The sequence below is a fragment of the Fringilla coelebs genome, assembly GCF_963513975.1.
Source record: "Fringilla coelebs genome assembly, chromosome: 7".
NCBI lineage: Eukaryota > Metazoa > Chordata > Aves > Passeriformes > Fringillidae > Fringilla > Fringilla coelebs.
The window spans coordinates 35001378-35028215 of NC_140035.1; the positions used below are offsets into that span (position 1 = coordinate 35001378).

The following is a 26838-nucleotide window of genomic DNA, read 5'->3' on the forward strand; positions in this document are numbered from 1 at the left end:
CTAAAAACAGAAATGTAAACGGTTGGTCAGAATGGGGAAAGCTAGAGCAAAAAAAAAAAAAGAAAAAGGGAGGAGTGAGCCCAAGCAAAGAAAGCATCAAAGAGCAGGCAAGTGTGTGTTTTTGGGGCAACAAGAAGGAAAAAAGGTGAAGGACACTGCAGTCTATCTTTACTAGGATACAGATAAAAGATAGGATTGGGTGCAGAAGAAAATGTTGTTGAAGCACCCAATCATTTGGAATAATTTATGGTTTTGGTAGATGTATTCCTTTATGTCAATTTTTAATCTGATTTTGACAGAGAAGACTTTGTCATGTCTGGTTTTAATGTGAGCATGTACATACATGACCTCCAAAAACCAAAAAAAAAAAAGAGGAAAAAAAAAAAAGCCAGCAGGAAACCACCTAAAATGATTCAGGCTTGTGCTAATTATTAGCATGAGACTTAAGACTTCCAATGGGAAGATGCATCACCTGGGTAACAAGCAGTGAAACCCTTGGAAGCATGGTAAAATAAGAAAAAGGAACAGTTTCTGCAAGCTTTTGTGTTGCTTGTCCTTTAACTCATGTTTTCTGACATGGTGGTGTCTCAATTCTTGCTAAGTACAGACTAGGAAAAAATACAGCACTTTGTTTTCTCTTGTCTTTTGTGTTAAGGGTGGTGGTTTTTCCTTTTACTACAGCCACATGGAGTTTTTTTCCCTTAGCTGATAGTAGGAGTGTATTAGCTGCTTTTTGCTGCCTTGAAGAGCACATTAACTAAACTTAATTTCAAAGGGGAGAAGAACATATTAAGTGAAAAGCCCCTAATTATCAAGAACCAATGATCATTAGTCCCTATAAGCTCCATAAATACTTGTGTTCACAAAACTGGAATTTAGAGAGAACACTGTTCACTCTACCCACTTGTAAAATAAAAAGTTACTATGTGGCACTCCTCTTGTCTTTTAGCACTATTTATCCTATCTGTGATGCAGAAATGCTCCGAGATTTAGAACAGGCAGAGCCTTATTTATTTAATATTTAATGTGCTGGAAAACAGACATTTTTGTTTTCATATGATCTCCACTCAAACCCTTTTTAAAGAGATTAAGTATATCCTACATTTGATCTATAGAAGTACCTGGAAATTAGGCAGAGCCTTTATATTTAATGTTCTTCTTAGAGAGTAGAGATAAAACATACTTAGTCACTTCAGCTTAACTCTGAATACCAAACCTCTAGCATTTTAGTGTTATTTTTCCTCATTTAAAAAAAAAAAAGTAACCAAACAGAAAAGACACTAACACCCTCCCACTGCTTTTTTTAAAAAAAAAAAATCATCTGGATTTAGTTTTTTAGGTTTAAATTATTTGTGAATCATATGAGCAACAACACAGGAGCAAGGAAAAAAGCAGGAGTGCCCAGCAGGAGGTAGAGTACAAAGCTGATTGATTTAAGCTATCATGGGATCATATTTATTAGAAATCCTACTCTGTTTTTTTGGAAGCACCCTATTCTGTTACATTTAAAGCTCAGCAAGGTTACTGTGGCTTTGCAAATGTGACCTTTAAAAAAATGACCTGGCATTACAGGTATTATTACACTGTAGTTACACTGCTTTTGGCAATCCTGACATTTTTAGATGAAATTTCTGTTAAAGTAGAAGTCTGTCTCTTTTAGAGACTGTGTTTGTACTAATCAATTTCTCAAATCTCCTTTCTTTATTGGAACTACCTTTGGCATACAACATTACAGCAGGAAAAGAAAGTCCTGCTTTTCTAAAGTTGGGAAAGTGCTTCCACAGCATGGCCAATGTGCTGGTGCTTCTCAAGAACAGACATTTCACTGGATACAATATTTGTGTCCATTGGAAACCTGTCTCTCCCTTCCTTCCCTGTAGAAACTTTTATGGGAACTCTGTAAAATAAACACACAGAAAACATAGGGATATATCATTTCCCACAGCCCCTTACCTACCTGCAATACTCTGCGCCTGTAATGCCCGCAGCTGACAAAACTTTCCTTGTAAACTTTTTTTCCATTTCAGAGCCTGTGTTACAAGTATCCTTGATGTGATTCTTGGGATAAGCCTTAGCCAAATTCTGCATGTTACTCTGTTGTTGTACAAGCAGCTGCCAGATGGCAATACAGAGAAAATACATTTAACGTCAGTCACCTCTCTGGAAGCCAGATGGCACAGCAGAAGTTGGAACAAGATGTTTGCCAACTCGTTCTGGCTCCCAGCTGTGGTCCCGTGCTCCACCATGACCGTGTGGACAATGGCCCCTTGGCTGTCATCGTGATAGTGCTGTTAGAGCCACGCTTTGTGCTCGTTCAGAAAGCTGAATTGCTGACATTACCTCGTCCTTCCTTCCCCAAAGCTGCGCTGAAGAACAATTAGAAATGGGTGTGTGGAAGTCAGTGGGGCAGATAATTCTTTGTTGGCTGCTTGTCTGCTGTGATGAAGTGCGTATACTGAACCTCTTGGATGTGTTCCTGCAGAGGAGGGAAAGTCACTGAAAGTAGCTCACGTGGTTGTTCTGGTTTTTTAACTCAACCTGTCAAAATTGTAGCTGGTTTGATTGTTGAATTCAGCAGGAGGGGATATTTTGCTCTGAATGTAAGGAGAGTCTCTCAGTCTTTCAGGTGGTGGTATAAAGGTAAGAGTACCTGGCTTTTAGGGACTGGGAGCACAGACAATGCTTCTGGAGTATTCCAGTTCGTCCAGTTCTCATAAATAACCTCTTTAAAATCCACTGCCTTGTCTGGCTGATCTATCAGGCAGATCTGGTGGAGGTACACGCCTCAGTCTTTGCTCTGTGAGAAAAGCAAACGGCCTGCCTAATGAAATGCTCAAGCTACAGCAGGTGCTGCTTCCATGTCTTTCTCACGAGAAGTTATGGGATACAGTAACAGCACTGGTTGCTGCCATTTGGGAGATGATAATCATTTATAACCCAGACTGTTATGAGGCTATAAACCGGGGTGAATTGGGTGCTTGGAATTCAGCTTAGCAATAATCAAATACAAAGTATTTATGGCAGGTGGCTCTGAACGAGGTAGAGAGAAACTAGTTGGCTTGTTATGCCTTTTGAAGGAAAAATGTCAGTACATGACACGATGAGGCCATTTATATAGTCACAGTGGGGTGACATAAAGAGTTTAGAAGTTGCCAACCAAACACTGTTTCCAAACAAAGCTTTAAATCTTTGGGAAATAACAATCTTTGACCAACTGACTTTTATTTAAAAGTAATCAAATAAACTCTATGTGTCCTTTACAATACTGGCAAACGTCCATGTATGATAGAATTGGTTATTTTTTTGCTTCAACTTTTTTTCATAGCAAGTGCACTGACTATATCTGACTTCTGAAAATGGGAGCCATAGGATGTCCCGAACTAGCTGGTGTCTGAACGGAGTATATAACTTTTTTAGAAAAGAACCCAGTGGTTCTTAAAATTCTTCTGGATACTTGAAAATCAGTTGGATTTGCTCAAAAATTTGCTCTTTGCTTTTAGTTATGACTTATTTTTAGTGAATTCTCTGTATTACTGGGTATTATAGAATCCCAAAATGGTTTAGGTTGGAAGAGACCTTAAAGTTCATCCAATCCCAACTCTTTCCTGGGCAGGGATGCCCTTCACTAGACCAGGTTGTTCCAAGCCCTGTCCAGCCTGGCCTTGGACACTTCCAGGGATGGGGCAGCCACAGCTTCTCTGGGCTCCCTGTGCCAGGGCCTGCCCACCCTCACAGGGAAGAATGAATTCCTAATATCTAACCTAGCTCTACTCTCTTGATATGGTTCTATCTTTGCACAGCCTTTCTTACCAAATCCATTACCCACTGACATTGATCTTTAACGATTCCTTAAATAAACCAGGAAGAATGAGATCCTTTTGTCCACCACTATTAATTGTTTTCTAATCATAATCTTCCCTGAAGCACCTTTCTGAGCCCTTTTTAAGCTTTCATCACTCTTCTTCAGTTGTGGATACCATACATTTCCATGTTTTAGTGAGACAGAGGTGTCCCATGAATAATTTGTAGGGAGAAGTTAGACCTGCAGAGAGAGAGAACTCAGAGAAGGGCATTGCTTGGCATTTTGTTTGTGCAACTCTTTGTATGAAGGCTAACAGCAAACCTTGCTGAGAGAATTGAGTGGCATTAACTTAGATTAATCACCTGTGCTAGCCTGTATGACACAAACTTACACTTTGCGATTTGTGGTGGAATTGGAAACTTCTCTAAGAGAATGATGCCTTCAGTTGTAGCCAGCCCACCTTTTGTAGTGTTATCACCTTTTCCACCTGCAGTTTAGGAGTACTGACTGGTGAACATTGTGCTTCATGATGACACTTCTGCTTATTCTTTTTTTGAGATGCTCTGCTGGAGCTCAAGATGCCTCTGGTGGGTTGGATATGATGAAAGAACATTGTGCTGGTGACATCAGTTTAATCTGCAGGGGTGGAAAACCCCATCAAATCTGCAGGGGTGGAAAACCCCCTGGAAAACCCCATCAAAGATCAAGAAAGGTATGTCAGCATTTTGCCCTCTACCTCTTGAAACCAGCTGAGCTCAAGCTCTGACATGCATTAAACTCAACAACAGTGTTTGAGAGAATTTGAGGGAATACAACAGTTCTTGTCATCTTTGCAGTGTTGTGACAGTCTTGAGCCAAAACATTGTTCTTTTATTACAATTTGGAGACTTTGACAGCGCCAAAGTACTTGTCATTTCTCAAGAATGTGTCTGCCATGGGAGAGAAATGGCAATCCTGTGTGACAATTTCTGCATAGTGCCAAAATAATAGTTTCACAGGCAGCAGGTCCTCTTGCAGGATTGTATCTTTTCAGGCTACAATTTTAACTGAGTTATATAATTCGGTTTCCTCCACTTACATCTGCTCTGATCTTCAGGCTGTATGCCAATGTGTCAATGCTTACCTTTTTTTGTTTGTTTGTATTTTTGGTTTTGTTTGTTTCTTTTCTTTTTTTTTTTTTTGTTACCCCGGGAAGGAAAGCTGGTGCCTCTCCTTTCAACCCAAACATTAACAATTTTTTTACAATTTTTGCAATTACTTTTTTCCCCCCAGATACTTTGGGCACTTATTTCTGTTACTTTACATTAACCCATCACTGACTCTGAGTTCCTGTTGCATTTCAAGACCTTTAACCCAATGGAAATTTAGGACTGGTACCTCTACGCTTACTTTAAGATAAGAAAAAGCAACAGAAATGTTTCTGTCGAGCCCTGCAACTTTATTTCAAACTCCTAGGAGCCGTGATGCATATTCTCCACAAATATATGTTGCTCTCCCAAACTTTTTCCTGGGAAAACTGCTTTCAATCGTGAATATAAAATCACAGGAGAGTTCAGGTCCTGAAGGCACTTAAGCAATCGGTCCCACGGGACTTAGCTCAGCTTCCAGCTACAAAAAATATTCCGTCTGCGGAAGAAATTAGTCCTCTCTTAGGAGTTTGAAGCGGTTTCCCCCCTCGTTTTCTGCAGTTTTTCCTTCCACTTGAGGAAGGTCGCTGTATGTTTGCCGGAGGGGCCGCCCTGAGGGGACGCCGTGAGGGGACGCCCTGGAAGCCTCCGGAGACTCCTCGCCCTCACAGCGCCGCTCCCACACGGGCGCGGAGCTTCGCCTGGAGTTACCGGCGCTGAATTACATTCAAGTGAATCGAATTAAACGAAATTAATTTAAATTCAATTAAGCCCGGCTCTCTTCCCGCCGCGGCGCGGGCGCCTCTCCTCGCGAGAGGTCGCCCCCGGCAACGCCGCGGCCATGGCGGAGGAGGCGAAGGTCTCCGAGGCGGCCTACAGCCTGCAGAGTATCCTTCTTCCTCCCCAGCCTTTCCCCCTCCATCCTCATCCTCCTGCTCGCCTGGGGCTGCCGGTGGTTCCCTGCCTCAAGGCTCCGTCTCCTCAGCGCTCCTCCCGCCTCAGCCGGGCCGGCCCCTGCACCTGCTGGGGAGCGGGGGTTGGGTGGGGCGAGGGCAGCGTTCGAGAGTACGGGGGAAAAGTCCAAAATCCTCCCGGCTTTTTGGTTCTTTTTGTGGGTTGTTGTTCTGGAGGCTGAAAAGCGGCAGAAGGCTGTCCGGAGAAGGGCAGCGGAGCTGGGAAGGGGCTGGAGCAGCGGGAGCGGCTGAGGGGAAAGGAGCTCATGGGGGCCCTGGTGGCTCTGCACGGCTCCTGGCAGGAGGGGACAGCCGGGGTTCGGGCTGTGCCCCTAGGGAACTGCGATGGGACAAGGGGAAAAACGGCCTCAGTCCATGCCAGGGGATGTTCAGGTATCAGGAAAAATTCCTTCCTTTAACGGGTGGCCAAGGAAGCGGTGGCCGCAGCATCCCTGGAAGTGTCGAACAGCCCTGTGTGGGTATGGCGCTTGGGGACATGGTTTAGCGGTGAACGTGGTGCTGTGTTAGCAGTTTGGTCTCAGAGGTCTTTTATAACATATGCCATTCGATGAATACGCGGGGTTTTGGCCCTGCAGAGGCAGTGGGGGCTGGCTCACTGTAAGGTGGTGTTTGCTTTCCTGGCTGAAGGTTGCACTTCCTGAATGCCCCTTGGAAAAGTGGGGAATTGAATCCTCCAGTGCCTGAGCAGGAGTGACAGTCCTGGCATGAAAGGCTCTTGTCACCTCTCCTCTGTTAGCTATTGAGCACTAAATGCAAAATCCCTAGGGATGGAGGACAAGGTTTGTTATTAAGACTCCCAGTCCCAGTGTGCTGCTGGAAGAGGTGCTCCTTTAATTTCCCACTGCAGAATAACTGCTGGGACATTCATGGTTTGTACTGAGTACTGAGGTTGTGATACGTAACCTAGACATAACTTTCCCGTAGCTTTTACAGCAAAAAACTCCACCCAATCCTTTCCACATTTTAGCTGTAGCACATTATTTTGGAAGCTTATGGCTTTTAAATGTGTAATTTTTTGGCCACATGACCCAAATTCTGCTTTTGTCACTAGGCCAGATGAGCTGCACCTGTTCTCTTTTCTAGCTGTGAGCTGCAAATCAAGAAGCTCTAACAGTTTTAGAGGCTAAACAATCATACTTTAGACCCTACCATACCTTAGTTTGTCATGCCTTGCTAGAATTAAGTTGTAAGCTAATATAAAGCCAATTCTAAAAGGTGGAAGAGTGTCATTTTGCAGCTTGTGCCTCAATTTCTACCTTAGTGAATCTGCACAGCTGTTTTCAGCATGGTGTGCTTAAAAAAGCACTGCCTCAGCAGATTTAACGCTGTGGAGAAATACAGTTGTTTTTAAAATTAATTTCTCTGTTTTAGGATTTTTTGGAAGGAAAAAAAAATAAAAGGAGGAGAACCCCGGGATTTTTAAGTTATATTTTAGTGTGGGCAAATTGTTTGCAATGACACATTACTTTAGACCATAGTGGATCACAAGGACAGTCAGGTCAATAGAAAATATAGGAAAAAAATCCCCAGTTTTTGAAAGTTTATTACTTATCAGGGGGTTATGGTATTCAGCTGTTAGCCTTCCAGATGGATACAATTTATCTGAGTTTTCCTGGTGCTGTGATGCTGCATTCTTGAATGCAGATGATACTTTTACCTATGTTTTGTGTATACGGTGAAAATTGGCAAAAGGCCTGTTTTTAGGAGAATAGCTCAGATTTGGGCAACACAGTGCAAAGCTGGAAAATCATGTTGGTTTTTTTTTCTTGTTTTCTGTGTTTGAAGTACTGAATTGCCAGCTTTTCTTTTCTTTGGAAGTTAATTCCTGGTTTATTTACATGGGTCACTTGTAGGCTAACTGATTTCCTAGGGAAGCTGTCAACAGCATCTGCTAAAAACATTTCTTTATTCTTTCATGGGCTGTGAGGCTAGTGGATGAAAAGATGTTTATTTGGCTTTTATTTTAGACTATTTGTAGTTATGTTTAATCAAAAGTTTGACTCTAAAGCCTTTCAAGGAACTGTAGATAATTTCCAAATGAATTTTTGAGTTTTGAAAGTTCCTCATCTTTTTATTTTAACTGTCTTGTGATTATTAAGGCATTTGCATCAGCTCTTTTAAGTGCCCCTGTGGTGTTCAGGGTTTGACCTCAGGCATTGCTGTTTGAACTCACACATCTGAATTTGATAAAAAATGGTATTTTCTGAGAGCATGAAGCTATTTCTGCTTAGAAGGCTGTGGAAATTCTAGAGCAAAAAGACCCCTCTCAAAACTGATGATTGGCTGAGAGCACAATTGAGCTGCTGTTTTATTTTGGAACAGTGCTTGGCTTCTGAGATCTGATGAGTCAGTTTTTAATGGTGTTCAAACCTGCTGTAAAAACTTAAACCTAAATTCTGGAACTGGGCTTGCTCACCTTGAGGCTGAAGGAAACCTTGGAAAAGGCAAGTCTTGTGTTGAGAAGAGCAAGGGTGGGGGTGGTGATAGCAGATTTATAGATGGTTATTTTATTTTTTTTTTTTTAAATTTGGAATTCCTCACATGCACCAGCTGTTCTAGACTTAACTAAACCTGCAGAGATTACCATAACAGATGACTCCAAAGATGATTATCAGTATGAAGAGGTAACTTACTAAATTGATAATCTTCTGATATATTTTGGTAGAGTGTTCTTATTTTGTTCTTTTTATTTCACCAGTCATAAATACATCCTGGGAGAAATGACACAAATCTCCTTTTATAAACTGATGAAAGAGAGCATATCTGTTTTTCAAGAGAAGATTCAGTGTTAGTTAAATTGTTGTGTATTAACTTTATTTGAACAATAAATAGTTTTTTAAAGGTATAAGAATTTCTATTTAGATAAAACATCTCTTTAGCTATTTCAGCTTATTTATAAAAATTATTTCACTAATAAGATTTCTATTTACATATGGCAAGATGGTATTTTAATGAGGAGGGGATTATTTTCAGCAGTTGTGATGGGAGTGGGAACAGCTTTATTGTGAAAGAAGGGTGTATAAAATGTGTTGATACCAAACTCTACATAATTTCGTTTAGGTTTCAGCAGATGATGACTTCAGTATTCCTGAAGATGATGAGGATCTGTCCAAAGCTTTGCAGACTATTGAAGAGCAGACTGAAGATGCCAAAATTATAGTAAGAGCTTCCTAAACAATCTAAGAGTCCTTAATTCAGTTGACATTAGTGGCTTGAAATTTACACACAATAGTTTATACTAATCATGAAATATTTGTGTGGAAAAGATTGTGTCTTATTTTCTTACAAGCTTATAGGGGTAAACATATGTCATGGTGGAAAAGACAGCTCACATTTCCTGGGTTTCATCTTTAATTTGTGTTCATTTTGTGTTCTCTTAACAACCTGACATTTCAAGTACATGTAGTCAAATCTTTAGCTATTTAAAATACATTAATATTATTGTAATGCATCAGTATTTTAGAGTTTATCTGAGCAGATTAAATGAGAATGTGATCCCTGGCACAGGAAAGAAACTGCAGCTGCTTAACACTCACAAGAGGTTGTACTTGAATACTTTGCTAAAAGAGATTGTTCATATATTGAAAACAAAGAATGGACTGTTACACTATGTTGAATCAAAATATTAATGAAATTATCAACTATTCCACACCATTTGTTTTGACATTCCTTACATTTACAGTTTGATTTCAAAGCAGTTGTGTAATAATTCAGAGTTACACAATGGGATTGTTGTATTGCATTTTTCAAAATCTGATCTACCTGAATTTACTTGTTTTTAACAATCTAATGGAAAAGTGGTTTTCCTTGCTGTGTTTCCAATATCACCCCTGTCCTGTAGCCTCATCAGAAGGGTACAGTCATAGTCTTTGTTTTGCAAAAGTAAATGATTAGTAGTGAAAAGATGAAATTAAGTGAATGATACCTAAACTCAAAATGGAGGGAAAATGTGTGTTTTCTTTTGCACTTGTGCTTATCAACAGATCAGTTTTGTTCTTTTGCTCAAACTCTGAGCGGAAACTGACCATAACAAAGTTTTATGTGTATTAAAACTGAATATGCTTGAAAATTAAGGGAATGATTGCAGAAGTGTTTGAGATGGCAAATGCTTAATACTAAGGAAGAGGTGGAAATTCTTCATGTTCCTTAGAGATAGCTGGGGATATGAATGTTTTAGTGTGTGAGTATGTTAAAATAGGAAGTAAAAAAAGAGACAACATTTTTAACCTATTGATCTTTTGACAGTACTGTGTTTAAATAATCTTTTACCTCTTCATTGATTTGTTGAACTTGGAGTGGTAGGAACAGTGTGCTGATGTCTATCCCAGTTAATCAAACTGAAGAAACTCTTACTTTTCCTTAAAACCAGCAGATAATTTGTGCTTAAACCTAAATTCTCTTTGATTTTAAGCTTATACTTAAAGTTGTCTGCCTTGTTCCTGCTTGATTTTTTATTTGTAGGCTTCGTTTTTTCCATAATTTTGAAACTGAAGTAATGTTTTCAGCCTTTGGACAGAAAGACATGAGTAGAGAAATGTTCTAATACACTTGCTAGTTCCCTGACAGCTTTCATAATGATTTACTGTACATTTTGTGAGGCTCACTGACTCGATGGTTTGATATTAATTCCCTGGAAAAGCCAAGTGCTTCTGGTGACCCAAGTAAGAAGCACTGTTTCCTGTGAATTAATATTGACTCAACATTCCAACTCTGAGCTAGGAAGCAAAGTAGAAGGCTGTCTTCTTCCCATGATAAATAATTGGCCTGTTTTTTAATAACTTGTAATCTTGGCTAAAATAAATTATGTAATAACCATAACCTGGATGATAATTTTAAGTGCTTGTGTGTATTTACTGCTTAACTTGCTTTTTATTTGTGTATGTAATCCCATATTAAAGTTCAATGCTAGGTGCACATGTCAGTAATCATCCAAAAATATTAAAAATTGGATATTTTCCAATTGCCAGAGTTTCTAAGTTGAGTAACATCATTTGTCCTTAAACACATCTCTACTTCTTTTTTTTCTGAACATTTTTAAGTAATAGAAAATATTTTTCAGCACAAGCAAAAAATATTCTGCATATAAAAGAAAATATCCAGCTGATAGGGACTGTAGGAAAAGGATGCAAAACTTCTGGAAAGCCACACAGAAATGAAAGCTGGCTGAAAAACTTTTTTCAGTAGTTACAGCTTTTAGACTTTCCTTCCAAGTTTTTGTCCTCTTAATATCTACAATGATAATGAGAAGTAACATTGACATTCATTAATGTTGCAATTTATGAATGCTTGATTTTCAGTTTGTTTGAACATGTTAAAATCTTTTCATGTTCTTCTTAAATTTAGTAAGCTTTTTGGAACATCTTACCTTGTTTTCCAGAGAATTTATAAATTTGTTGTTTATATTTCTTCAGTGGACAGAAATTCTTAGAAGTGCTGTGGAAGTTCCTAAAGTTAAGCTCTTGGAAATTAATTTATTTTACTGGTCATATTTACAATATTTACACCCAAAATTTTTTGAATATTTTAATTAACACAAAGAAATAGTTAAGAAAACAAGTATTTAATTTATTTTGGCTCCGTGGTCAGGCTCTTTTAATAAGATGGTTTTGTCCATACAACTGCTATAGGATATCTGTTTGTGTTATGTTAATTGATTGTATTTTCCTCATTTCCAACAAGCAAATATATACAGTAAAACTCTCATTATGCTCTTCTGTTGGTAGTCAACCAACAGATTACAATGAAACCAAAGCAAGTGGTTGGCCTAGTATCACTCCCAAAGTCTGGGAAAGGGCTGGGAATTCAGTTCTGGTTTCCTGAGGTCCTGTTGTGATTCTGTGCCTGTTAGACTGAATTCATTTTTCCCTGTATTGTTCCCTGCTCGAGCTTTGCTTCCTGGAATGGTGCTCAGTGCTGGGATCTCACTAATAAATTCTCTTCTGCACGGATGAAATGAATTCCTATCAAATTTCCATTTATTAAGGGAATCAAGCTGTGTCACTTCTTCCAAAGCCTGGCTTTATAGATGTGCTTGGAAAACTACAAGCAACAATATTTCACATTTGCCTCACTTGGAGTAAAGAAAGAAGCAAGCCAAGGGATGCAGCTGCTTGTCTGCCCACGCACTCTTTGGTTCTTGTATTACCACAATTAAAAACAGACCTGCCTGATGTACTGGAGCTCTAGTAATGAAAATATGCTAAATATTACATTGCACTTGGCATATTGTACTAGTCATAAGGCAGTGTTACATGGCCTCCATCAGACATGTACAATCTTTTCTGGTTATATTAGGTAGGCTGGTTGGATTGAAGACAACATTTTCTGTGTTACACAAAATGGCCAAGAGATTTTTCCAGTGTTTTTATTTTATCAAGAGAAATGCCTTTATCTCCAGGTAATTTATGCACTCACGGTGAGAGAGCTGCCACTATGGGCATGAATAAGCCATAAATGAATGGAGTTATCAGAAATCCCTGGCCTTACAGATTCTTTTATAAATGGTGGAGGAAATGATTTGCAGTCATGGCCTTTAGCATCTCTTGATAAATCTCTTAGTGGGGTTTTCTCAGTTTTGTGGTATTTTTTATAATCTCTCACCAAGATGCATGTGCAGTGCAGTAGCTTGTCATGCACTGTGAAGCAAGTCCATTGTGGCACTGTTCCCACGTGGAGTTCCCAAAAGCCAAGACCCTCACATTCAGGTATGTCAAGTCACTGCAATCCCTTTGATACCTGAGTGAAATAAGGCCATCCCTTTGGCTGCTGAGTTGTGGCAGTCTCTCTCATCTCACTGTCTTTAAATGCTTTTTGTGGGGGAGTAGTCTCAGACTGGGTCACATTTTCCTTTTTTTCCATACCTCCTTGCATGTTTGGAAAGAAACTCTAAGCTGTGTGCTGAGGGGGGTTGGGTGACGGGAAGAGATTTGCATTACATCAGGAAGCTGTGAAAAGCTTTTTTTAAAATTTTTGCCTGTAGTAGGACTGCTCTGCTCTGTGTTGGTTCTGCTTTTGGCAATGTGCTTGCCCCACGAGCTGACCCTCTCTGCAGAGCTGTCTGTCTGGGTGGCACTGGGGGAGCTGCACATGAAGCCCTGGTACACCCTCTGCCTTCTGCTAACGCTTGTAGCAGTGCTGTCTGGCAGCTTCCTGCAGTGCATGTTGAGAGGAAAAGGACACTTGATCCTTGTGAGAATTGTTCCTAAGGGATCAGGGGATGGAGAGGAGGTTCTGTCTGTCCCTCCATTGCATGCACCATTATAAAAAGCACACAAGCCATTCTGCTGGCACCTTGGACAGCTACATTCCTCATTAGATAAGGACTGACTTTTACTCTGGTCAGTGACAAAAGATCATTCATCAGTTTTAATACTTTCAAGGCTCTGGCAGATGATGTCAGGTTTGGAATACCTGCTTAAATAAGGGGGGGTTTGAATGATTTCTTTATAACCTTTCACAAATCATGCCATTAGAAGGATCACTGATTACAGGTCTGATGTGTAAAGACAAGGAGAACATTCAGTTGTACTCCAGTAAGTCTGTGACTTTAGATGACATCAGAAATAGAAAGTATGCTCAGGACATTTCTCTTTTAAGTTTAACAGTTATCAAAATTTGATTTCAGGAATTTCTGTCAGTTCTGAATTCTGAGAAATTGATATCAGACATACCTCAAGCAATGGATGACTTCTTCTGCAATTTCCTGGTCAGATTGGGAATGTCTAGAACCCTTGACTGCTTCCAGACTGAATGGTAAAATAATTTAAGTGTCCATGTTGCTTTGGGAATTAGATAGTCAGGATTCAAATATTTCTGGTATTTCAGGACATTTTTTCAACAAACTCTCCTGAGTACAAGTCATTTTAAAATGCAATGTTTTAACAAACAAATGTATTCCTGGTGAGAATGAAGAACGCTGGTTTAAGTAGAATAATCATAATTATTAATTGGTAATTTTTGGTATGGCAATTAGCAAATATGAATGGTTTTTATTTTTTCAGGTTTAGTTTATACTGTAATCAGAAGAATAATAAACTCTTGAGCTGTTTCTATTTTCTTGTTCCAAGCTTTTGTAGATTGCAGGGATTTTGTCTATACTTTAAAGAAGAAGTTTAAAGGTGCAACTTTGTTTAAATACACCAGTCTCTTCATATATGATGCAGGATGTATACTTTTTTTTACTGTTGATTAAAAATTGCATGTTAGGAATGCTGCAAAGCTTTGGAGGAGAGCTGAATTACTTTGGAGCAAAAGATGACACTTGGTATAAAGTTCTGTTGAAATGCATGAAGTTACAGACTTGCTTTGAAGCATCAGGTTATGTTGGAGAAATTCTGGAAACACCTCTCTTTGATTAACCTTGTTCTCAGTTTCAAACATGAGAAGTTCAGAGGGTTTTTTTTTAGTAAAGTCTCTTGAAATAGTGTAATTTGAAAACTAGAAAAAAGTTAGAAACATCTTATTTTTTCATACAAAAGCATTGAGGCTTTTAAATTTTCTTAGAAATATTCTCAGGTGTGGAATCTGTGCTCTGGAATTTGCAAGGCTCTGGTCTTACTCATCAATCAGGCATTGCCTTTGGAATGAATAATGATCTGCTTTTTGATAGCATAACGATGGACTTAAAGGATTCCTTGGAGAAGGAGCACGATACTCCTGTTTTCTTTCTCAACAAAAGAATTGATATGAGTAGCTGATATTAAGTTTGAAGTCTAATAGTTTTTATGCTAAAAGATAATTAATACTAGGCAGATATAAATAGTGACCTTTTTATGAAGCTTACGGCTTTCTTTGAAGCACTTACAGTCTGAATTTATATCAATGGCAAAATTTAAATTGCTTTTTAACAGAAAGTGCAGGATTTAACAGGCCCTATCTTGTAAATTCTTAGCTGTACATATTTTTTCTCTATAAGTAATACTTTTAATTTCAGTAGCTTTACAAATGAGCTCAGCATGTCAGTATCTAATCTTACTGTATAGAGACTTGCTGCATTAATACCTTATTTCAAAATGTTTCATGTTGGTTTGAAATGGATAATTTACAATATTAATGAAAGTGAGAGCAGATTAGTGTACTCGGGTTCTTCATTATGTATTGAGACGACACTCTTGCTCTCATGCTGTGGTGATCAAGTACTAATGGAATTTAAAATGAGAAATTAATTAATGTAGAGAAAATTTATCAAAAGGCTGCCTTTGAAATTATTGTCTGTCTGAGATCTAAAGGTCACTTAAATTGCACCAAATTGTCTGTGTTTATTTTGGAGTTTGGGAAAACAGCATTACTCTACCCAGCTGTATAAAAATGCTGTGATTTGATTATGGTTGATTTTATGCCAAAAATCTTACTTTTCAATGAAGTAATGAATTATTTTATAACAGTTGTAGTGATTTTTCTTTAAATTATGTAGGCTGTTTGGCACATAAACTTTTTGTTCCCATTGTACTTTAAGGACCTTTACAGTTAAATTATTTTTTGAATATCTAATTTTCCATTAAATTTTCCATTCATTTGTTATACAAGACTTGATAGGACTTCTGTTGTTTATTGAAGATACTGGATTAACAGCTTTTAAGTCTGAAGTGCAGAGGCTGATCAGCTGTGAATTCCTGCATCTGCCAGTCTCTCCCTTCTTATCCTGAGAGCCCAGGTCATCCTGAGCTATCAGTTTATTGCAGAGCCTCTATGCAGCTTGATTCCTTTGAAATCCAGTTTCTAGGAATTATAATGTAAAGTATACAGTAATCATGTATTATTTTCAGTCAGTCTGCACTGAGCTTTGATGACAAAATCATAGTTAACCATCTGTTCCTCAGGTTTCCAGATTCTTGGTTAATTTTTAATAGTGATTTAAGAATTATAACTTAGTAGTTCTGAAAAGCTTAGTAAAATACCTGTGTGTGCATGGAACTAATTTAATTCCCATGTGCAGTGAAAGAAGTGAGAAGAGCAGCTGTTTGGCAGTCAGCTCAGTATGGAAGAGGTCTGTGAGATTTACAGGACCGGGCTGATGAAAGATAATGAGATTTCTCAGTGCTATTTGGTGTGTGGTTTTCCATTTCTGCTACAAAAAACACACTTTCTGCACAAAAACATTCACTTTCAGTCCTGTTCTTACACAAGGGTGCAGTGAATTTATTGGTATTAATTGTGTTTCATGTAAATTGTCTGTCAGAGTTTTTAGCTCTGCTGGAGTTGAGGTGCATCAATTATCCATGTTTGAGTCTTTGTGCAGATACTTGGTAGTTTTCATGAAGTTTAGTTAGGGCATTCAGTGGAGAAATATTTCCAGCAAGTGAAGGAGCCCAACTCTCCCTAGAGTTGTGAATTTCTGCCATGAGGCTGCCCTTATCTGCAATATTTCTGGTAGGAATTGTACCTGTGCATCAGTCACTGTTTGAAGGAAAGAAAAAAAACCCCAAGCTTCTTTCTTGCTGTTAAAGCCTGTTCCTACAATAATTTACTTAAGAAAATAAAGTGATGATAGAATGAACTTTACTGTGGACAAATTCAGATGAATTTTTCAAAAACGTTTCATCTACTGGTGGTGAATGTGACAGCTTAATTCAGAGGGATGAGCATTCCAAGAAGCATCCTCAGAATGCAAATATGTAGCTGACTGTAGGAAGTAATTTGGACAGAGATAGTAACATTCACCTTAATTTTTTTGATGATGTTAAGTAAAGGTTGCTTTTTTTTTTAGAAATGTGTTTTGTTTCAGCAGAATGATTACTGATGGATGATATTGGTGATTACTGTCTTCAGATTTCAGATCTGCTGCTTATATCCAGGTGTAGGAGATAGTGTTTAGTATGATTTTTATTTCTATTTATTTTTGTTCTACCCAGCATTCCAGACTGCTTCAGATACTTTTACTTCTTAAAATCCAAGTCAGTCTGTGCAAGTATTTAGCTAAAGCAACCTTCAGCCTTCTACATCACGGAATCAAATGTTCTCAGGGGCTGGTAAAATAGGTAAATATAATTAAATAAGGAGAGGGAAAATAAACAGGAAGGAATGAAGACATTTCCCTAGGTGAAGACATTTCCCTAGGTGATGTCTGTATTCCATGTTGAAGATGGCTCAGAATCATTCATTCTTATTATCTGCAGCTTGAGTCCTCAAAAAAAAACCCCAAAAAACAAAACCAACAAACCTTGATATATTTGAGCATGTGAGATAAACTGGACTGTGAGTATATACAAATGCTATTTGAATATTTCTTTCTGCCTTTTATTTAAGCCATTTAGAAGAAAGGAAGAAAAGAATTGTCTAATGTGAAGTGTAATGTGTCCTGACTGTTATGAACAATACACATTTTAGGATGAAAAGCAGTAGAATTTAATAGCGTGGTGGGGTAGTGAATTCACTGCTGTGAATTCTTAATGATCATAATCATTATGAAGTAAAAGTATCTGAAGGAGCCTGGAATGCTGGGTAGCACCCCAGGAGTTTCTTCAGCTCCAGCAATAACATCTACTCATTCAGGATCCTATTTTGGGACTATCCATCTTTTGGTGATATGTCAGTAAAACCTAAGAATGCAGTACAGACAGAAGAGTGAGACCTCAGACATGACATCAGCTCACCAGAGGCTGCATGGAGTTGTAACTAACTTAAATCAGATAAACACCATAACCCCACGAGCACTTTCCCTGCTGGGAAGATGTTCTGGGTGGGAGATCACTAGAAGGAGAAATATGAACATGATTTGCCTTTTCAGGTGAAAAATATCTTGAATCTGTGCATTTTTTTTTCTTTCCAAGTAATAAGGAAGTATGAACAGGAAAAATAAATAGAAATAAAAATAATACTAAACACTGTCTCCTACACTTGGATATAAGCAGCATATCTGAAATCTGAAGACAATAATCACTAATATCATTCATCAATAATAACTGCTGAAACAAAAAGCATTTCTAAATGCTTTAAGATGGTAAATATTGCTGTGATTCTAGTTTAGGTAAATGGGAGCACGAGAAGGAAAACATGAGTGAAGTGAGGAAATGAAAACATGCAATAAGATAAATAAAATAAATCTGTGTCTTTTCTACCAGGTACGAGCTGATAGAGAGAGGTGAGTTAAGAGCTGACGAGGCTGGGCTGGTTCCTGACGTGTACACTCGCAACGAGCAGCTTGAGACTGAGAATCTGAGCCTGAAGAAAGATCTGGAAAACTACAGACACACTGTCAAGTATGTTATTTGATTTGGTTGAAACTTTTGTATATGGTAGTAGGTGGCCAGGTAAAGTAAACCTAAGTACTTAGTGAAAAATACTAAGTTCCCGTTTGTTATGCTGGCTAGACAGACTTTTGCTTCTAGGTGACATTTATAATTAAAGTTCAAGTTTTTCTGAATTCTGTTGGAAATGTAAATCTTAATTTCTTTTATTTGTATTTACTAGGCCAAAAGTAATTTTCAGTATCCAGTAATCATAACAAATTACTACAGAGAATCATGAGAGCCTAATAGGTAGAACTAAAAAATAAATTATGTGCATTTTGTATTACAGTACTATAAATTACAGCTACCACAAACCTTTGGCATAGGGAAAAAAATCACTATACATTTATTCTTCATTTTTTTAATTACAAAAAATCTATCACTCTGAGCCTAGTGGTAATGGTGTGTCAGTGTAAATTACCATCATTGATTATACTGGTGTGTACATTGTAGTAGTTTATTCTACAAGTCTGCAGTACTTCAGTCAAGAGAATTAAAATACTTAGCCTATAAAATGGAGAGGTGTAGTAATGAGCCCTATACCACATGGCCTTTTCTGGAGAATGCTGTGTTTGCACGTGTGTGTGTTCATTGAGGATGCACTCTGAGGCCTAATGATGCACTCACTTCAGATTTGCCAGTGTGTGGTTTCAAAACATGGAACTGTAAAGTTTAATTCCATTTCTTTGATTTTCCTCAGGATTGCTCAAGTTGCTAATTTTCATTTAGGTTGTTCCTTTCTGTGAAAAAACCAAAACTATTCAGATGTTAAATAATCATTGCTGCTGATAATGGTAATTAAATTATTTTCTGATTGTAATGATTTATTACATTTTAACTTAATGAATTAATTGGCCACAGTCAAGTAGTTTAATAAACAGTGGCAACAATCAAGTCAGATACGTGTAGTCTAAATAAAATAATGCGTGAGGAGACAGACCATAGAGAAAACATTTCCTTTTTTAATCTGCAGCTTCTTTGGACCATGGGTACTCAAAGATTGTGTCTCATATGAGTGGGGGAGAGTAAGAAGTAGTCATGCAGAGTAAAAGAAGGAAGGACAAAACATGGCCCTCATGAAACTTATTCTTGAAAATAGCAAATTCAATGAACTTTATTTTCTTTTTCTTGCCACCTTTTCTCTCTCTTCCTCCTCCTCTTTACCCCTCCTATGTAGCAGAATGTGCTGTAACAAAATAACCTGAGTGGATTATGACTTGATAAGAGTTTTCCTGGGTTTGTTGTATTGCTACATGATTATTTAACAATATAAAGCTCAAACTCATTTCACCACAGTCTGAATGAACTGGTTTTTTTTTTTCCCACAAGAATATCTTGTTACTCCATAGGTGCCAGAAAAGTTTTTACAGCAGCTGTCTGGTTAAAAGGCTTAAAGATGACATGATAATATGCAACCAGGAGCAAGCAGGAGAGGGAAAGGAGTGCTGATATATTGGGTAGCTACAGTCTCCCTATTAGATAAAATCCCAACACTCAAGTTCAATCCACAGACTGAAACTGGGCCCTGATTTTCCCATTCTGGTGTTTGTTGGAACCTAAAGCAGCAGCACTCTGGTGGCAAACAAATGGGTCACATCACTGGTTTGGTGGTGCAGAGAGGGCACTGAGATTCAGAGCAGTTCTGTGAGACACAGATTCTGTGTGAGCACATCTGTTCACTGGTGTTTCCTGTTACACCCTGCAGGTATTTTGCATGTGCCTTATGAAAACACTGCTGAAACCAGACCCCCTCTTTGTCCACTTACAGGGAGAATGTTATTTCCATGGTCTGTTGGCTGTTACTGAATGCAGTATAGGCAGGTTGTCCTGGATTGTCATTTCCAAACCAAGACACAGGTGTAAAACTTGGTCTGTGCCAACAGTACTCGGTCACTACTTCACTCTCCAGCCTTTTCATTTCGAATAGCTTTCCAAGATCTCACTGATGCTAATGTTAAAAGTTAAGCATTTGTGCCATTCATTTCATATACATTGTTTTGAATAATCTATGAATTTAACCAGTACTGCTTCTGAAATAATTGAAATGTGTGAAATTGAGCATTTTTGCTGTACTAGGCTACAATGTTCTTTTATGCTTTTTGGATAAACCCTGGTCATAATACCCTGTACTAAATCCATTTAGTGTAGTGACTGCTAACAGCATTTTTTCTTGTTCATACATTCAGTAACTTGAGTCACTGCCTTTGCAGTGGTAAAGTAAATATTCCAGCAGGAGTCAGAATTACCTGGAGGACAACGTGGGTTTTCAGGTTTTCAGAGAGAATGACTCAGAAAGCAGAATGCCTGAGAGCACGGGAGAAATGCTGATTTGACTGGTTAGAAACCAAGGATTTGTGAGCAAGGAAAATCCTGTATTTTACTCAGTGGATTACTCAGAAAGCACTGATTGAGAGCTGCAGTGCTGTGACATGTATTTGAGGAAAGCTTTTAATTACATTTGGTATTTCTGAGCTTGGTACTCTTGATGGCCATCTTGCAGAAAAGAGATGTTATTTGGGACTTAGGCAGTATGGGGGCCCAGGATAAATGACTGTAAACCAATTACCTCCTGCTTTAATGTTGTTTAGCAATTGGTGGAAGACATTTAGTGTCTAGAAGCTAACTGTAATTGTATTTTGGGTATTTTAATACAGTATTTACATGATTGCTTGCAAGCAGGGGGGCAAATTGAGTAGATTGCAGGCTGTTGGTTAGATTTCACTGTGGTGTTTCATTATTTAAAGAGAAAATTACAGTTAGCCTCATTTCCTCTGTATCGTGAGCATGTATTTTTTATAGCTTGTGCAATGTCTGAAGGCATCTTGATCTCTCTGCATACATTAAAAGAAATAAATATCAGCATAATCCTTTTACTCCAAAACGAAGTATAGTTATTACCTTAAGGTTTAGATACACTTCTAATCTATATTTAAAAATTATTTCTAAAAATGACCATTCTGTATGGTGACAGAAAGCAAAACTAAATTTACATTGGTTTGCCATGTGACATTAGTTAAAGGGTACCTTTAATGTGCTCCCTTTCTTTTATCTTGATTTGCTAAGGGGTGTTATCTGCTAAATGCTTCCCTAATGGAAGCATGGGATTTCCTCCCAACATGCAGGAAAAATTTGTAAATAACCCTGAAAATTGTTAACTGGTAAAAATGAGACTAGTTAATTCTAATTCATCAGATGGTGTCTGGTCACTTAATATTCTGGTAACATTTTTCTGAACTGAAATAGATTGCAGTTTCATAGCCATGTTAAACTGTGCCTATCTGATGATATAAAATCTTTTGAATATCAGATATTTTTGTGTTTTCCTATGGCCAGATCCTGTCTGTTATATGTTTAAATAAACACGTGCAGTCAGAAAAATGTTTTCTCAGGGTACGGTTGTGTTGGTCACGGGGACTGTGAACTTTGATATTTAAAAGCTCTTTAAATGTTTAGGAATTTCTTATGTAGATGCAATCAGAGTTGTATCAAGCTTTTGCCTGAGCTATGTGGTTGAGTTCACAGCATCAGTTAGGAAATGTAAACATTTGCAGGTACCTTTCTTTCCTTTTTGCAAGCATGTTCACAAATACACACCCAGCTTACAGCCAAAGTAATGGTCAAAATAGAAAGTAATCCTGGAAGTCATATTTATTATTTTGGTTAGTGACATTAGCAACAAAATTCTCTGAACAAAATTTCAGCTCCTGTTTCTGTACCAAAATCTAAGTATTCCTGCACACATTTTACACTTACACCACAGAAAAAATAAAAGTGCACACTTTTTTCTTGTGCATCATATTTAAATGCAGCTGTTTAATTACATGGTGCATTTAGCATCTTTGCTGCTAAGTCCCATGTAAACTAAATAGAGCAAAAGCCTGAAAGTATATGTTTTCCAAGACTGTCTTCATTTCAATTAAAATTTTAGGGCTACAACTTGCAGCATCTTGGGGAATGTAGCCCCACCTAAATTCAGTGGGATCAGGGCTTGTAACTTGCCTCTGAAAATCCCTACTTGGGTTTGTTGCAGCCTATCCTCTTTTTGCTACTTTAACAGAAGTACTTGCTTGAGAGCAGTTTAAATGGAGAGACCTGCCGACTTTGACATATATCTTCCCTAAAAAAAATGGATATTGGCTTTTCTATGGCTGTAGCAGCATCTTTTATGCTCAGAACAAGCCATCTGCTGAGCTCTGAAGGGGCAGGGTTTGCATTCAAGGTCTTTATGGCAAGTCAGATTTTGAGTGTGGCGTTGTGAGGGAGTTGTTTACCAGAACTATCCTGAGACCACTGATTCCTTTATTTCTCAAATGTTGGTAGAAGCCTGAGCAGAATCATTCATGTGGGCTGGAGCTGCTCTGTTTGCCAGCTCGTGGTGTGTGTGCGCACAGCAGGATGTGTGTGCCCGGGGCTCCTGCGGGAGGGGCAGCCCTGCCCATGCCAGGGCCCTGCCAGCTCTCACCCGGAGCTGCTGCCATGAATTCACTGGAAAGGAAGGAAGTAGGAAATATGGTCACTTAACTTGGCAAGTTGAAGGGAAGACATGCTGAAAACAGAGTGTACGTGTCAATGGAGAAGAGGAAGAAGAGACTTTGTATTTCAACAGACAGTTGTATTGATCTGTGAAATAGAAATACTTTTAAAACCTAACACCTGAGCATTGCAGTTTCCTTACAGCCAGAGGTTTGAAAGACTTTAATGTGTCAAATTTGGCTATGCTGTAACTTGTTATTTTCTTTATTACTCTATAGTGTAAAAAATATAGCAATACTTCCCTATCCAGGTGATTGTAAATGTCCTGGAGGTTACAGACTGTGGTGTCTGTGGTTGTGGCTTTGAGTTCTGGGCTGGCTGTGTGAGACAAAGGCCCAAAGCTAATTTAGTCCATGCAGGCAGTCCTCTAGAGGCAGAATGGTGAAATATGGAAATATCAAAGAGGAATCCTGTAAATATCAGCCAAAAGATCCAGTGAATTTATGGTTACTCAGGATAGCTGTGGGCTCTCCTTCAGCCTGTGCTACAAGCCCCAATTCACACAGAAATGTACATGTGTCCCTGTGGTACTTTGTATAGGTAACACACAGAGTGCTTGCATATACAGAAAATATCAATTATTTGTATTAGTAAATAATTTATATTTTAAAATATTAAATATAATGCACTGGCAGTTCTAGATCTTCATCCTGGACCTCTGATTTTTTTGCATACTCAGTTTTCATTTTGGTTTTACCTAATTCTTCAGCTCCACTTGCAGAGGAAATGAGCTTTATTTCTGCAAGAAGCAAATATCTAATTTCTGTGCAAGTTAATTTCAAGCTTCCTTTGCAATTAAACAATTCATCTACTAATCTTTCCTGCCAAACCCATATCAGTAAAGGCAAGGAGAAAATGTACTGAATATATTCAGAGTATTTTCTTTTTAAGTTTGTGGAGCAGAGCATCTCAGGGTGTCCCATGGCTGTGTGTAGAATGTGCTCAGAGAATAACAGGTTATCTGTATATTTACAATTGAGTTTGAAACAGAGCCCTTTTGCTGCCTGCTCTCACATCCAGGGAATACCTGGAGACAGGTTACAAACATGATTGAAGAGAGCCTAAAACATTTTTGGCCCAGCTTTTTCAAGAAGGCTCTCCCAATCAATCTGCAAGGCAACAAAACAAATGTGATGTAAATATCTTTTAAAAATCAGTATTTTCTGTCTATTTTCAGTATTATCAGTACACTTTTACACAGAATTTTAAACAAGAGGATTGTTTTTTGTACCTCCACGAGATTCCTTGTGCTTAATATAAAGTTGACCTCAACTCTGAGATTTATAATGCCAGAATCCATATGGATTCTGTGTGAAGGATCTGAGGGAAATGGAAGAGTAGCCATGGATTTGAGCCTCAGCTGGCAGCAAAAAGACCTCAAAAGTATACATATTCTCCAGGCCAGGTTGTACTACCAAGATCTTCCAGCTTAGCTACAGTAGACATGTGCAGAAGTGAAAATTATTTCCATATGTAGTCAGCATACCTTGATGCAGTTCAGAGGAGGAGACTAACACTGCTGCCCTGAATTTTCTGTTTTTGCACACAGTAAAATAGAAGAGGCTCTCCTAAAAATGGAGAAAGAACGAGACTTTCATCGAATGCATCATAAGCGAGTGCTCCAGGAGAAAAACAGGCTGGTTTGTGACTTGAAAAGGTACAAAATAGTTGTAGTTGCTATACATGTATGATTAAATAGAATGTTTTGAACTGTTGCCTGTTAATGAGGTAGCACTAAGGAATCTGAAGTGAGTCTAGCTGCATTTTGGTATGTTCTGGTAAACAGCAGCTCCATGTGACCATTGTGCCACACAGATCAAAGAATTCCCAATGGTTTATTTTTGGTGGATTTTCTATGATGCAATATGCATTAATGAATACATAGTATTTCTAATAGTTGGAAACAAAAATGAGTTGGTTTTTTCTTACCCAGATCTTTTGCCATAAATAGGTGGTGATTTCTGGTTTTGCCCATTTTAAGGGTAACTGATATCACACCGAGTTCAGAACCTTTACATTCCTGATTCTCATAGTTGGCATTTTCTGTCATCTTGAACTTTCAGTAAGAAACTTGCTATGTTGCTTTGGTTGCAAATAAGCCCAAACCAGTCCATTGCTACTGAGTTATAATGATTTATTTTCTAAATAGGAGCTGAGTTTAGAATCTTTTCTTTGCACGTGTTTTAAAACAACACTGGGGAGAGGCTTACATCTGCAGCTCCAGTCAATTCCCTGAGTTCTGTTGGTATCATTATCCATCAGTGCATGTAATAGCAGCTCTGTTCTACATCCCCACCCTTGGAATGCATGCATGCTGATGCAAGGGAGCACTCTGCACTGATTTCTCCTCTGTGACTCAGCATTTTGCAGAATGCAGTGTTTCTGGAGCTGGTGGTGTCACATATTTCTTGTCTGAATCTTAGTCTGTCTGAAGAATTAAAGCGCATAAATATTCACAGTGTAATGTGTAGTGAAGGGAGAAATCAGGATTATATTATGACTGGGTTGTCCAGATGAGGATCTTATTTGGTAGTCAGATAACAGCTGCAGTTCTCTTTCTTCCCCTGAAATACAATCCATCTGTAAGAAAACAAATTAGCCAAAATTAATGTGCACAATGTGTATGAAGGATTAACAAAAGGACAAAATTGGATGGGTTGTTTTAAGATGTGACCAAACAAGCTGTGAATCCTCTTATTCATTCATCTAAGTTTTTTTTTTCTCCTTTGTTGTGGTATTGCAGTTGGTTAGTTATATACTAAACAGTTTTACTGTCTCCTCTGCGTCGACCTTTTGGTAATTTTACTCATTTGTTTGGGGAGGGGAAAAGTTATGCAGATATAAATCTCTGATTTAACTCATCTGTGAGGAATAATTTTTCCTCCTCTTGCTCACAGGCTGAAGACACATTATGCATCCTATGAACCAATGCTGAAGCAGCTGTCAGAAAAATACCAGAATTCACTGACACAGAAAATGTTAACCAGTTTGGAGAGAGACAAAGCAATGGGGAAGGTAAAAATGTAGTGAATACCACTTGCAATGCTGTAAGGAGCTTCTAGTTTTTACTTTGGTAAATATACAGAATATTTCTGGTGAAGCTTATGCAGTATTCTGAAGCAGAGTATTTAGTGAGTTTCATGATTTGGTGGAATATTAGCAGTGAAAGTATGTGAAACATGGTGCCACAGGGTCATAGATGTGTGTGTGTACTTGCTCAGTGCAGCTCTATGTGAGCCAGCAGTGTGGAGCAGGTGTAATATTCCTGTGATATTTACACACATTCCCATGCTTCCATCTATGCCTTTGGAAGTAGCTTATTTTAACTTATTTTATTACTGTTTATTCTTTTATTATTTTCCTAAATATACCCAGGAATGACCAGCTACTTTAGAAAAAAATACATGAAGAGATCAGAGGCAGTTTTTCTGTCTTCAGTGGAATATTTTAAAATTATTTTTCTTCTTCAATCTTGCCTGATGTGTACAAAATATTCTGCCCCTTTGACATGAAACAGTATGAGCACAGATAGGAGGGATGACAGAAAATTACAGTGCATTTGTTTAAGGAAAGCAGTAGGGAAAAAAGAAGAAAAAACCCTACCCAAATTACATTTTATATAGATATATATTATACAATTGTATTCCTGCAATTGTTTGAGCAGTAGCATCAATTATATGTGTGTAAAATGAAATAAATTTACCATGCTCACAGCTTCTTCTGAGAGTCTTCATCTCTCATTTCCTCCTTTCCAGTTTTCTCTAGTCACCTCAGGGCTTGCTTATAAAACAGTGAGGATTAGATGGTTGAAATTTCAATAAGGAAAAGAAAATGCCCTATAGAAAAAAGGGAGTATATGCCCATATGGAGTTCTGCTGAATCAGGAGTACAAAATAGGGAACAATTCCAATGCTATGAAATTTTGGGGGCATATATATATACACATATATGTATATATGCACACACACACACATATGTATATATACACACATATATTTCTATTTTTATTTATATTTTAGTTATATTTTTATTTATATTTATAGGACCTCTGCAGTTATGAACTGTATTCATTCCAGAGCAATGAGTTTTTTGTAATGCCTAACACCATATTGTGTGACATTTTGTTGTGACAAAGCTGTAAGTCCTATTGTGCCATTAAATTTGAGCTCAGTGCA

The 26838-nt window shown here is 38.1% G+C and overlaps 1 protein-coding gene across 1 annotated transcript in view; it reads left to right on the forward strand.

Annotated features, from left to right (window-relative positions):
- Positions 1–5770: 5770 nt before the first annotated feature.
- The window catches only part of SPAG16 (sperm associated antigen 16), a gene marked incomplete at its 5' end in the record, with an annotated part of 363040 nt that continues 341972 nt past the window's right edge, over positions 5771–26838 (forward strand). The window contains 7 exons of the mRNA XM_084209553.1: positions 5771–5816; positions 8481–8527; positions 8964–9062; positions 13528–13655; positions 17963–18100; positions 24213–24320; positions 25561–25678. Of these exons, the coding sequence (XP_084065679.1) occupies positions 5771–5816; positions 8481–8527; positions 8964–9062; positions 13528–13655; positions 17963–18100; positions 24213–24320; positions 25561–25678 (684 nt within the window). The remainder of the gene's footprint in view (positions 5817–8480; positions 8528–8963; positions 9063–13527; positions 13656–17962; positions 18101–24212; positions 24321–25560; positions 25679–26838) is intronic.